The following is a 14,032-nucleotide window of genomic DNA, read 5'->3' on the forward strand; positions in this document are numbered from 1 at the left end:
CACATATGCTGCTGCTAGTGTTTATTTGCTATCCTGTTGCACAGTCACCCTATTCCTGGTTATATGTACATATCTACCTCAAATACCTCATACCCCTGCACATTGACTCAGTACTGCTACCCCGTGTATATAGCCAAGTTATCATTATTCATTCTGTATTTATTCCGTAAATTATTATTTCTCTATTTTTCTCTCTGCATTGTTAGGAAGGGCCTGTAAGTAAGCATTTCACTGTTAGTCTACACCTGTTGTTTATGGCACATGTGACAGATAAAAATGTATTGATTTTTAGCCTCCCACCAGGGTAACCTGGGACAGATAATCTAACCCCCTCAGTATATTGAAAGCAGGTGCTTCTGCACAAGTGTGGTTTTAGTTTTAGTTAATTAAATAATTAACATCCCATCATGCTTAGGATCATGTATAAAAATGTACAGTTGCCCAATATTTTCAATTTGACGACCATGGCTAGAATAAGAGATCTCAGTGACTTTGAAAGAGGGGTCTCAAAGGCGCATTGAAACTGTTCTGGCGGCTCATGGTGGCTCAACGCCCTATTAAGGCTCTCTATGCTGGTGTTTCCTTTATTTTGGCAGTTACCTGTAGATCAGTAAGGCTGTACAGTTCACAAAAAGAACGATTTTGGAATATAAATCAATAATTAGTAATTTGGTCACATTTAACCGCTGATGTAACAACATGTACATACAGTAGTCAATGTAAAAACACTGAATTCAGTATAGACTAAACACCATCTTTAACGTTCCCAGGCTGGGGCCCAGGGGCCTCTGCCCTCATGGTCTTGCAGGCTCTCTGTACCACACTGCTACTGTGACAAAGATAGAGAGATGGGCCACGTCTCAAATCAAATTGTATTTGTCACATGCGCCGAATACCACAAGTGTAGACTTTACCGTTATATGCTTACTTACGAGCCCTTTCCCACAAATGCAGTTAAAAAGTATACAAATGAACAAATATATTTAAAAAATAGTAACACAATAAAATAACACAATAAAATACCTATAATGAGGCTATATACAGGTAGGCACCATATTCCCTTTATATACAGTGGCAAGAAAAAGTATATGAACCCTTTGGAATTACCTGGATTTCTGCATAAATTGGTCATCAAATTTGATCTGATCTTCATCCAAGTCACAACAATAGGCAAACATAGTGTGCTTAAACTAATAACACACACATTATTGTATTTTTCTTGTCTATGTTGAATATATCATTTAAACATTCACAGTGTTTGTTGGAAAAAGTATGTGAACCCCTAGGCTAATGACTTCCCCGAAAGCTAATTGGAGTCAGGTGTCAGCTAACCTGGAGTCCAATAAATGAGACGAGATTGGAGATGTTGGTTAGAGATGCCTTGCCCTATAAAAAAAATGTGTTCACAAAATTGAGTTTGCTATTCACAAGAAGCATCGCCTGATATGAACCATGTCTTGAACAAAAGAGATCTCAGAAGACCTAAGATTAAGAATTGTTGACTTGCATGTAGCTGGAAAGGGTTACAAATGTATCTCTAAAAGCCTTGATGTTCATCAGTCCACGATAAGACAAATTGTCTATAAATGGAGAAAGCACTGTTGCTACTCTCCCTAGGAGTGGCCGTCCTGCAAAGATGACTGCAAGAGCACAGCGCAGAATGCTCAATGAGGTTATTAAGAAGAATCTTAGAATGTCAGCTAAAGACTTACATGAATCTCTGGAACATGCTAACATCTCTGAGTCTACGATTCGTAAAACACTAAACAAGAATGGTGTTCATGGGAGGACACCATGGAAGAAGCCACTACTGTCCAAAAAAAAGCATTGCTGCACATCAGAAGTTTGCAAAAGTGCACCTGGATGTTCCACAGCCCTACTGGCTAAATGTTCTGTGGACAGATGAAACTACAGTTGAGTTGTTTTGGAAGGAACACAAAACTGTGGTGGAAAAAAAGGCACATCAACCTCATCCCAACTGTAAGGTATGTTGGAAGGAGCATCATGGTTTGGGGCTGCCTCAGGGCCTGGACAGCTTGCTATCATTGATGGAAAAAGGAATTTCCAAGTTTATCAAGACATTTTGCAGGAGAATGTTAGGCTATCTGTCCGACCAATTGAAGCTCAACAGAAGTCGAGTGATGCAACAGAACAACGACCCAAAATGCATAAGAGAAATACCTTCGGAGATGGCCCAGTCAGTCCTGAACTCAACCCAATTTGAGATGCTGTGGCATGACCTCAAGAGAGCAGTTCACACTAGACATCCCAAGAACATTGCTGAACTGAAAGAGTTTTGTAAAGGGGAATGGTCCAATATTCCTCTTGACCGTTGTACTGGTCTGATCCGCAACTACAGAAAATGTTTGGTTGAGGTTATTGCTGCCAAAGGAGGGTCAACCAGTTATTAACTCCAAGGGTTCACATACATTTTTCACCCTGCACTATGAATGTTTACACGGTGTGTTCAATAAAGACATGAACATATAATTGTTTGTTATTAGTTTAAGCTGACTGTTTGTCTATTGTTGTGACCTAGATGAAGATCAGATCAAATTATGTGGAAATACAGCTATTTTCAAAGGGTTCACATACTTTTTCTTGCCTCTAGTGAAACTTGACCAGGGCACATAGGGTTCACATAGGCATGTATTTGTCCGTCCTAGTATGATTCTTTAGAAAATACAGGGAATGGGGAGGGTGTTCAGATGTGTGTGGTTTTAGTTTATAAAAAAAGAAAATGGTGTTCTGCTGAAATGCAACAAGACATTTTCAGACAAAGAACACCGGGTAGATGCTTTTGTCAAATTCAAACTATCGTTATTGCTAGTTGAGCACTGTACTGCAATACTTGTGTTGTCCAAAAATATGACCCTTCCTGAAGCATTATATTGTCCAAAAATGCCCCCCATTTGTTCTATTTCATCTAAGGAAGGCCCTAAAAATGGTCAAGCACTCCAGCCACCCTAGTCATAGACTGTTCTCTCTGCTACTGCAAGGCAAACAGTACCGGAGTGCCAAGTCTTGGTCAAAAAGGCTTCTTAACAGTTTGTACCCACCAAGCCATAAAACTGCTGAACAGTTAATCACATGGCTACCTGGACTATTTGCATAGCTTTTTTTTTTACACTGCTACACGCTGTTTATCTATTCATAGTCACTACCCTTACATGTACATATTACCTTAATTACCACACTCAACCTGTACCCTGCGCATTGACTTGGTACTGGTACCCCTGTATATAGCCTCATTATTATATTGTGCTACTATTTTTATTTAGTAAATATTTTCTTAACTGCATTGTTGGTTAAGGGTTTGTAAGTAAGCATTTCATGGTAAGGTTGTATTCAGCAAATACATTTTGATTTGATTACCTTTATTTAACTAGGCAAGTCAGTTAAGAACAAATTCTTACAACGACAGCCTAGGAACAGAGGGTTAACTGCCTTGTTCAGGGGCAGAATGACAGATTTTTACCTTGTCAGCTTGGGGATTGGATCTAGCAACCTTTTTGTTACTGGCCCAACGCTCTAACCACTAGGCTACCTGCCACCCGATCTAAGTGTCTGTCCCAAATAGCACTTTATTCCCTATAAAGTGCAACACTTATGACCAGGTCAAAAGTAGTGCACTACATAGGGGATATGGTACCATTTGGGTTATAACTTAAGAGCTAACTTTTTACCTTTCAGCTGGCAATTAGACTCTTGTGCCTTGTCACATTGTTTGTTTTGGCATTCTTTTCTCATGTCTGTCATTTCGTTGTTCAGGTACTGTATGGGCTACATCTATCTTAAGGTGTGTTGTGTCAAGGTTGACCAATATATTTTTAAATCGCACCTGTGTTAATTAACATAAGAAAATGACAGCTGCCTAAGCATAAAATGTGACAAGGCACACGAGTCTAATTCTTTGGAAAATACAGACATGAAAATAACTTTTTATTCAGTAAAACGTTGTTAGACGTTGCACTGTTGTATAGTAATATCAGAAAAGTCTAAAGAGCAAACTAATCTCTGTTTTAGAGACCAACGTCTAAAACTGCTGTACAGATCTGTTACAAGTCTTGGAGGACCTTTTAGGCGTTCCCTGTGTAGCGTGGGAGCATACCCTCTTGTCGGCTGATAATTCTCGTTGACACTTCGTCGGAGAAAATGGCGGCTGGAGTGAGACAGGAGCTTGCACAACTTATGAATTCAAGCGGATCTCACAAAGATCTCGCTGGAAAGTATGTATTGGCCAAAATGCAGGAAAATATATGTGCGTGGAGATATACATTACTTTAGACCTGAGTGTGACGTTTACAGTGAATTATAAACGTGTCAATGAGCAGCCCGCCGATGCTAGTTATGCTAGCTAGCAATAGCTATTAGCATCACACTGCGGCTAGCATAGGTTAGACGTTTTACCGGTACTGTATGTATCTAACGTTATCTACCGGTATGTTAGCTAATGTCAATTATCAGCTAGCTAGACAGTGTCTGTGGATAAAATGATTGCCAAATGTATTGTGTTGTCAATAGTGTGCACTGGTCGATTAGCTACAGTTTAGTTTATTAACGTCAGCTAGCTATGGCTTTTAGTAATGTAGATAGTTAGCTAAATATAGCTAGCTAACTGTAGTTGGCTTTTGATTTGATGTGTGTATTGATTTGCATTTGCTATTACGGGCTTGCTATTCCATTTCCATTGTAATTGAATATAATTGTAAATTCTCAAGTCATTAATATAATTTTTCATTTAAGATAGCTAGCTAGTTAATACACCCCTTGTTTTATCAATTGTAGATATCGACAGATTCTGGAGAAGGCCATCCAATTCACAGATGCAGAACAATTGGAATCATTAAAAGCATTCGTCGAAGCAAGTACGTATCCTGTATAGAGTACAGGATGGAATAAATCCTGCTTACCATTTACTAACCTGTTACATAAAGTCCCCCTTTTCTTTTGTACAATTATTACTTATAAATCACATTACTGTATATCCTTTCTAACTGTAATCCTGTCCTGCAGTGGTCAATGAGAACGTCAGCTTAGTGATTTCTAGACAGCTGCTGACAGACTTCTGCACAAACATACCCAGTCTTCCTGACAGCACAGCCAAGTCAGTTTACCACTTCACACTAGAGAAGATACAGCCCAGGGTCATCTCATTTGAAGAACAGGTGAGTACTGTGCACATTGCACACACCTGGTTTCCCAGATCTAGCCTAGACACTGGTTTGAAATAAATAACACAAATGTCTACCCTATGTCTAAATCCCATGTCTACCCCCAGGTGGCCTCCATCAGACAGCACTTATCCACCATCTATGAGAAGGAGGAGGACTGGAGAAACGCTGCTCAGGTTCTAGTGGGCATTCCTCTGGAGACAGGACAGAAGTAAGTCAATTTAGTCCTGTGTTTCCCAATATATTGTTGCGTGACTTGCCGGGAGTGTACAATTTGGTTCTAGCTGAGCACCAACACGTCTGATTCAACTAATAAACCCTGTTTTCCCCTTGGTCAGGCAGTACAACGTAGACTATAAGTTGGACACGTACCTGAAGATCGCCCGTCTGTACCTGGAGGATGATGACCCTGTTCAGGCCGAGGCCTACATCAACAGAGCCTCTCTGCTACAGAACGAGTCCACCAACGAACAGCTACAGGTCCACTACAAAGTGTGCTACGCCAGAGTGTTGGACTACAGGAGGAAGTTTATCGAGGCTGCACAGCGGTACAACGAGCTCTCTTACAAGTCCATCGTCCACGAGACAGAGCGTCTAGAGGCCCTGAAACACGCTCTTCATTGCACCATCCTGGCATCAGCAGGTACCTGCCACTGGTTTTCACTGGTTTGTCTATTGTCTGTCACAACGTTGTGAAAGGCGTGTAGTCAAAGCAGCTTTGTGTCATTGCTGTGTTGCTTTTTTGGCTGCAGTTTTTTGTTGCACTATATTTGGACTGCAAGGTATTAACAGTAATGTTCACTCTCCCTCTTCCTTCTCTCTTCTCCCTCCCTCTCTCCTCTTTCTCTCCAGGCCAGCAGCGCTCCCGTATGTTAGCCACCCTGTTTAAAGACGAGCGCTGTCAGCAGCTGGCGGCCTACGGCATCCTAGAGAAGATGTACCTGGACCGCATAATCAGGGGGAACCAGCTGCAGGAGTTTGCTGCCATGCTTATGCCCCACCAGAAAGCCACCACTGGGGATGGTCAGTCTCCCAACTCAGCCTCTCTCCATAGTCCCTAGTTATTTAATTGATTGTGTAATAAGAAAATATGCTCAGCTGCATTACTGTGGGATTCTGTTTGTAGGCTCCAGCATATTGGACAGAGCTGTTATTGAACACAACCTGCTGTCTGCTAGCAAACTTTACAACAACATCACGTTTGAAGAGCTAGGGGCGCTTCTGGAGATCCCTCCCGCTAAGGTAAGATGGATTTCAACATACAAGACTCAACAGCACTTTCACAGGCGTACAGTTTTTTTCCGGAGGGGTGTAGGTAGGTAGATCTAGGGTTTTGGTAATGCATCCTGTAACTTAGTGTATTTGTAAATGTTGAAAATCAGGTGCGTTATAAACGATTCTTTAATTTGTTGTCAAGAATGTTAGTTGGTGTTAAACTATTCTTTAATTTGTTATCAAGACAGTTGGTGTAGGCATATCATCTTATTCCTCAAGACATTAAGTATCTGATGGAGAAAATCACTTTTCAAGGAAAGAGTTAGGGATGTAATTTATGATAAATGTAGCGTTTGAGGGCATAACCAAAACCTTTAGTATGAGAGGTTGAAGTAAAAAAATAAAAAAAATAAAAAATACGATTTATAGCATTTTCACAGACATGCAGTATTTATCCCAAAAATATAAACAGAATAATATTTTGTGGTCTGTTATTATGAAAGTTGAAGTGTCAGTTTTAAAGCAGCAGCATTACCTAGAAGGCTTGTATTTTGAATATACATGTTGTTGTGCAGGACGATTATCTCCATGGTGAGGTCCCTGGTTACAGATGCAGTCTGGTAGGGAACATAATCACTACTTTACTAATGAATGGGGTGTGAAACCAAAAATACAGAACTAAAATACAGTGAAATAAAAGCCTTGTTGGCTCTGTCTTTTTCTCTCTCGCTCTCTCAACTTCTTGGTTGAAGACCGAGGTAATCAGAACGGAATGTGCACTCCCCTTATAATACCAGCTAAATGCTGTGGCTGATGTTTTTGTTAACGTAAAGGGTTTCCTTGTAATTCCTAAAGACTCATATTGTGTCATATTTAGGGAAGTAGGCCACCTCAGGTAGTGGGATTGGGGATACATTACTCATAACCATGTGAAATTGTAGAGTCTTATTTGATGATCAAGTTGATAAGAGGCACCTAGGTAAGACATTGATCTGTAATTTATTGTCTCTGTGGTAAGTAGTAAATTAGGTTTCTACTGAAAACAAACCTTGTACTGTACAAATAAATAGCCTGTGTTGCAATGACAGGAAAGCTGTGGAGACTGTTTAAATTTAATGATACAGGCATTAGAAAGGTCTGAACTTGCCTGAACTTAGTATTTCTGTTCTATCATCAAGGAACAGCGCCAACTGAATTCCACCCTATTGTATATTTTGTTTATTCTTATTAGCCAGTCATTTATTGCATGCATATCTTATATCCCACAGTATGTTTCTAGTACAGAACGTTTCTGTTGCTATTCTCCCCAGTATGACTTTTTCAACTCTGCTGAATTGAACATATTGTAGAGTTAGCTATGTGAACTACTCATTGGTTTGTGTGTTAGTGCAGTAGGTTACAACGTCCAAATAAGGAGAAAACCTATGAGATATTTGTTGTTGAAAGATTGTGAACTGCATGTCTAGTTACAGTGGACTTAGTGTACATATTGAATTGAAAAGTGGGATGGTGTTAGTCAATTATAACGGGAGTGAGACGCTACACTACATTTCTCCATTGGACTGGGTTAGACCAAAAGACATTGTAATTTGTAGGTAATGCATACAGGTAACTGCCAAAATAAAGGAAACGACAACTTTAAGGGCGTTGGTAATAGATTCTACAAGTGTCTGGAACTCTATTGGAGGGATGCGACACCAGTCTTCCACGAGAAATTCCATCATTTGGTGTTTTGTTGATGTTGGTGGAAAACACTGTCTTGTTGCCGCTTCAGAACCTCCATAAGTGTTCAATTAGATTGAAATCTGGTGACCGACACACCCACACACGCACACAATTTAAACCCCTATGCTCCTTTGGGAACCCTCTTTCAAAGTCACTGAGATCTATTCTAGCCATGGTTTACATGACCCGTGTGGAAACACCTGCTTTCAATATATACTGAACTAAATATAAACACAACATGTAAAGTGTCGGTCCCATGTTTCCTGAGCTGAAATAAAAGATCCCAGAAATGTTCCATATGCACATATCCTTTACCAAGATAATCCATCCACCTGACAGGTGTGGCATATCAAGAAGCTGATTAAACAGCATGATCATTACACAGGTGCACCTTGTTCTGGGGACAATAAAAGGGCACTCTAAAATGTGCAGTTTTGTCACACAGCACAATGCCACAGATGTCTCAAGTTATTGAGCGTGCAATTGGCATGCTGACTGCAGGAATGTCCACCAGAGCTGTTGGCAGAGAATTGAATGTTAATTTTTCTACCATAAGCCGCCCCCAAAGGCATTTTAGAGAATTTGGCAGTACGTCTGACCGGCCTCACAACCGCAGACCACGTGTAACCACGCCAGCCCAGGACCTCCACTTCCGGCTTCTTCACCTGCGGGATTGTCTGAGACCAGCCACCCGGACAGCTGATGAAACTGAGGAGTATTTCTGTCTGTAATAAAGCTCATTTTGTAGGAAAAAACTAATTCTGTTTGGCTGGGCCTGGCTCCCCAGTGGGTGGGCCTATGCCCACCCATGGCTGCACCTGTCAGGTGTGAAATATGTAGATTATATGAACTGTAACTCAGTAAAATCGTTGAAATTGTTGCATGTTGTTGTTTTTGGTTCAGTATACATAATTTACTCAAAATGTTCCTGTATTTTGGCAGTTACCTGTACATGTTGGCTGTAGTGTGAAGTATTACCGTAGTTATGTACACAGACTAACTAGCACTTAACAACACTTCATACTCGTATTGGCCTGAAATGAATCTGACCATGTTTCACTGGCCTGATCCAGAAACAACCCCTAGTACTACTACTACCCACTTCATGGGGACCTGAAAGGATTGTACCATAAGCCAGTGATTCTCAACTGGTGGGTTGTGACCCAAATTTGGGTCGATTGGTCAGGGGTGTCTGAGTAAAAAGAAAAACTAAAACCAGGTAGAAAGTGTGTAGAAATTATCATGAACCTGCACTTAACAAAATATAAGTAGATCTCAAAATGTAATTATTGACGACAAAAAAGGTGGGAATGTTGTTCCCTTGTCATATAATTGCTACATTTACTATCAATATAGCATTAAAAAAAAAAATCGGATTGTATTTTGAACCCCCAAAAATTGTCAAGACTGAAACAACCTGGTTCAATTTGGGTCCCGAAGAAAAACCAAACACTGCTTGGCAATATGGCTAATAGCACATGAGGCTACGGTTGTTTCTGGACAGGGCTGTTAACTTGTTACTGACATGTTCCTATGTGTAGTTGGTAGTATAGTGTGTGTGTCATGGCGATGGCAGTGAACTATCCCTGTGTGTCTGTCCCTGTCCCCAGGCTGAGAAGATCGCCTCCCAGATGATAACAGAGGGACGCATGAACGGCTTTATTGACCAGATAGACGGAATCGTCCACTTTGAGAGTGAGTACTTAGCCGTTAGCTGTACATGGACTCCTCTATTTACAGAAGGCTATGCCCACTGCACAGTTAGCTCTAGGAGGTTGAAATGCCTCTTTCTCTAGGCTAGGGCCTGGTTCCTCTTGGTTAATTCCCGTCAGCGCAAGATTCCATGGTTCCTTTTTAAGTTTCTGCTTTTCTAGCTAAAGTAATCCTAGGCTCTTTTTTTTTTCATTATTAAAATGTGTTATTTCTTTTCAATAAGATACCTAACCCTCTTTCTCCCTTGCTCTCTGTCTCTCAGCACGGGAGCCCCTGCCCACCTGGGACAAGCAGATCCAGTCTCTATGTTTTCAGGTGAACAACCTGCTGGAAAAGATCACTGCTGCTGCTCCTGAGTGGACAGCCCAGGCCATGGAGGCTCAGATGGCCCAGTAGACTGACTGACACCCCCTGGCCTGGAACACTCCACATGACCACCCACACCCCCTGGCCTGGAGCAGTCCACATGACCACCCACACCAGGCACACCCCCTGGCCTGGAACACTCCACATGACCACCCACACCCCCTGGCCTGGGACACTCCACATGACCACCCACACCAGGCACACCCCCTGGCCTGGAACACTCCACATGACCACCCACACCAGGCACACCCCCTGGCCTGGAACACTCCACATGACCAGCCACACCAGGCACACCCTCTGGCCTGGAACACCTCACATCACCCCACACACCAGGGTACACCTGGCCTGGAATACCCCACACACCAGGGCACATCTCACATGGCACCCTACTCCCTATTCACTATGGAGGGTGCGATTTTGGCTGGGTGGCTGGGCTAAGTGCGAAGTTTTGTAAGATCGTACTGTACTGAAGACTGCAAACACGAAATTGTTCAGTTGAAACCAGCTGAAGCCAAATTCTGTTTTATTTTGGCAGGGGTTAATAGAGCTTAGCCGAGCACCCAACCTTAGTAGTGGTAGGGGAAACACTGGCCACTCCTCCCCACATTCTCTCTCACTGTCTCTCTCTCACTGTCTCTCTCTCTCTCTCTCACACTCTCTCTCTCTCTCTCTCTCTCTCTCTCTCTCTCTCTCTCTCTCTCTCTCTCTCTCTCTCTCTCTCTCTCTCTCTCTCACACTGTCTCTCTCTCTCTCTCTCTCTCTCTCTCTCTCTCTCTCTCTATCACTGTCTCTCTCTTTCTCTCTCTCTGTCTCTCTCTCTCTCACTGTCTCTCGCCCATGTAAGTGTGAGACATGTTCCAGTCTGGTAGTTCTCTAGCATGTTTCTCAGAAGAAGGCTGCTGTATATTATGCTTGGAGTTTACCATTCATCTTTCTAGGACTAATAAATGGATACTTGAATCCATAGGCTCATCAAGTTACCAGTGGTTGCAATCTCATATATACTTTGATTTCATGTAATACAAACCAGAGAACGCAAACACTGATGTCCCAAGACGAAGGTGTTAGTGATTCTATTTGAAATGTGAAAGACACACAGGCCATGCCTACCGACACTTAATTTGTTGCTGTATTCTTGTACAATGAATTTGTTACATTCTGTTTGGAAACATTTTGTCAGACCTGGAGTGCAACTTCAACAAAGAGATGAATAAATAAAAAAGAAATATGTCAGCGTACATGTTTTATTTCTTCTGAATAGTCAGCTCTTTTTCATCACTATTTGTGCCATGGTTTATACGGTTGAATTTGCCATATCTGACTTCTTCAACAAGGTCCATGTTTGACAATAAGTATCTTCCCCCTGGTTTCTCTGTAAGAGAAAAAAATAATTGCAATTTACTTAGACCCTGTCAGTATAAATGACATTGTACTCTCATCAGTTTGATTGGAATCAGCAGGATAGAGATAGTCAGCTTATAGATGATGACTTGCATATAGTAATAAGGTAACAAAGTTTTACAACTAGATTTAACCATGTAATTTCCATCTCCAGTCCCTCTTTATAATCAGGATCCAAACAACTCCTTTTATAACAACAATGACTGATAGTGTTTCTTTGTTGTACCTTACGGTGTCACACAACACACACTCGTTGGTGTAAGTGACTCCGTTGGATCCACACACAGGCTCAAAGTGGAAGGGACAGCCAGGCTGCTGATAGTTGTAGCACGCCGGCTAAAGGAAAGATGTTTGAGTGTTGTGAGCTTTGTCTTTCCTCACAGTTTTAATTCATTTGAATGGACCATTATGATCAGTGACACAAGAAAAACGAGTGAACTCTTTGTGTCAAAATATGAATAACTGGATACATTACCTTCTTAAAACTTGCCCCCTGCACATCTGATGGACAAAACATTGTCATTGATATAGTGACACAACATTAACCATACATACTAAAAGTACATTTCAATGGTGAAGAAGTATGCTTACTTGAGAGGCAAGATATGATGAGAAGAAGGAGAAAAGTAGGTTTTCCAGGCATATTGGCAACTGCAGTAGTTCGCTACGGTGAGTGTTTCTCCTAGTAATAAATGTCTATATACTCTAGTAGTGTTTTGGGAAACTTCAATGACCTCATTTCTGGCCAAAGTCCCCCTTCGGTTCTATTGACAGTGACACACATTTTTGGCTCTAGTCTTAAAACAAAATGTCAAACAGTAGCACCATGCAGATATCCAAGCTCTTGTGAAGACCAATGTTGAATATTTCTCTCGGTCAGGTTGGTTCAGTCTCTATTGTTACAACCACACTCCCTGGTGATTCATTCAGCTAGCTGTTATGATGTCTCTTCAAGGCAATATTCAGAAGGACAAACAACAGCTTTGTACTTATTGAGTATGATCATTTCAGGGGAACACAAATCACACATAACAGAGGGGAACAATTCAAACAGACCTGCATGGTAGGGCTCCGTTTGACAAGTCAATGATTCATGTATCTCTAATGGGCTCTCTACAGCTTCATCCTGTCCACACGTGGTTTCCATAGTTTCTCACTGACTTTATCTCGATGACAAACCATGAGTAGCTAGCAGACCTATAGTAATCATTACCAGCTTAACAAATACATGTGTTCAGTGCTTCACCCTGGCCTGAGGTGTGTTGGAGTTATGTTGATGCTCAGAATATCTTTTACTGATGATATACAGTTTCTAGGAATTACTGAATGATAAAGCCACAATGTATGTCCCCCTTTAACATTTCTATAGCATTCATATTAACAAATCGGCAAAAATGGTCGGCAAAAATGACATTTATTGCATTGTATTTCTTACATCAAGAAAATATAATTCAAAAGTAAAAACGTATTCAGGATACCGGAATTCGATCTCAGATTTCTTTCTTCAGGTCTCTGGCGCCATCTAGAGGAAAACAGACATGAATACCACAACACACTTTTTCATTTTCGTTTTTGCCTAAAACACTTGACCTACTCTACAGTACAACGATGACCCATACCACAAATTACTAAAATGACTCGCTGTCTTACACTTATAGTCAAACATTACTTTATACAGTAAGGTTCAAGTGTCAGTAGGTCTAAGGCTACGCAATCAGGTATGGTGCCACTACAGTTTCCACAGAAGTACGGGGTACTCAGTGTATTGCTCTGTGAAACATTAACAGACTTGTGGTTGTACCTTAGCTCAGAAGATCCCCTGCTCCTTGCATAGGGCTATGTCTCTTTTCAGCTGACACCACAAGACGGCACAGAAGTCCCCACACAGGGAGCCCTGGACACCAAACCAAACAAGGCGCTTAGTCCAGGTCAGGAGAGAGACAGGGAGAACGTCATCATACATACACCAGAGCCTGTCCATCTGGTTAGAATGTTTCATGTGACAGAATAACAGACCTAGAGCAGCCTATGACTGTTACAGTATAAGCTAAGTGAAAGGAACTCACCCTAATGTTGTATTTGGTGGGGTACATGGTGCGCATGGCCATGGAAGACCCACACAGACAACACTCATCCATATCACTGGCGACAGAGCAGCACAGACATGGGAAGCACCAATAACCACAACCTAGGAGAGAGGGGGAGGGAGGGAGGGAGGGAGGGAGGGAGGGAGGGAGGGAGGGAGGGGGAGGGAGGGAGGGAGGGAGAGAGAGAGGGGGATGGTGAGAGGGAGGGAGGGAGGGAGGGAGGGAGGGAGGGAGGGAGGGAGGGAGGGAGGGAGGGAGGGAGGGAGGGAGGGAGGGAGAGAGAGGGGGAACAGAGAGAGAGGGGGGACAGAGAGAGAGTCAATGAGAGGGGGGAACCATCAAATGAATATG

At 41.9% G+C, this 14,032-nt stretch overlaps 2 protein-coding genes and 1 long non-coding RNA gene across 4 annotated transcripts; 1 reads left to right on the forward strand and 2 right to left on the reverse strand.

The window, feature by feature from the left end:
- Positions 1–4,150: 4,150 nt before the first annotated feature.
- On the forward strand, positions 4,151–10,888 carry LOC120045055 (COP9 signalosome complex subunit 4-like). 2 transcript variants are annotated; one of them, XM_038989893.1, is made up of 9 exons: positions 4,151–4,229; positions 4,789–4,868; positions 5,017–5,168; positions 5,282–5,385; positions 5,513–5,817; positions 6,027–6,197; positions 6,301–6,416; positions 9,725–9,809; positions 10,090–10,888. In XM_038989893.1, exons 1-9 carry the CDS (start codon positions 4,156–4,158, stop codon positions 10,221–10,223), a joined length of 1,221 nt encoding a protein of 406 aa, XP_038845821.1. In that variant the 5' UTR covers positions 4,151–4,155; the 3' UTR covers positions 10,224–10,888. The 2 variants fall into 2 exon arrangements, with proteins under 2 accessions (XP_038845821.1, XP_038845822.1); XM_038989894.1 differs by lacking the exons at positions 9,725–9,809; positions 10,090–10,888 and adding an exon at positions 6,965–8,374.
- Positions 10,889–11,419: 531 nt separating this feature from the next.
- On the reverse strand, positions 11,420–12,321 carry LOC120044253 (serine protease inhibitor Kazal-type 1-like). Its single transcript, XM_038988859.1, has 4 exons — positions 12,186–12,321; positions 12,070–12,095; positions 11,821–11,930; positions 11,420–11,565 (listed from the first exon to the last, which is right to left on the reverse strand). The coding sequence occupies exons 1-4, from the start codon at positions 12,235–12,237 to the stop codon at positions 11,520–11,522; spliced, it is 234 nt and encodes a 77-aa protein (XP_038844787.1). The 5' UTR covers positions 12,238–12,321; the 3' UTR covers positions 11,420–11,519.
- A 780-nt stretch (positions 12,322–13,101) lies between these two features.
- Positions 13,102–13,770, reverse strand: LOC120044254. Its single transcript, XR_005476536.1, has 3 exons — positions 13,661–13,770; positions 13,396–13,488; positions 13,102–13,116 (listed from the first exon to the last, which is right to left on the reverse strand). It is a non-coding gene; the product is annotated as an uncharacterized LOC120044254 (long non-coding RNA).
- Between the last annotated feature and the right edge of the window lie 262 nt (positions 13,771–14,032).

Source organism: Salvelinus namaycush, chromosome 3, assembly GCF_016432855.1.
Source record: "Salvelinus namaycush isolate Seneca chromosome 3, SaNama_1.0, whole genome shotgun sequence".
In the NCBI taxonomy this organism is placed as follows: Eukaryota; Metazoa; Chordata; class Actinopteri; order Salmoniformes; family Salmonidae; genus Salvelinus; species Salvelinus namaycush.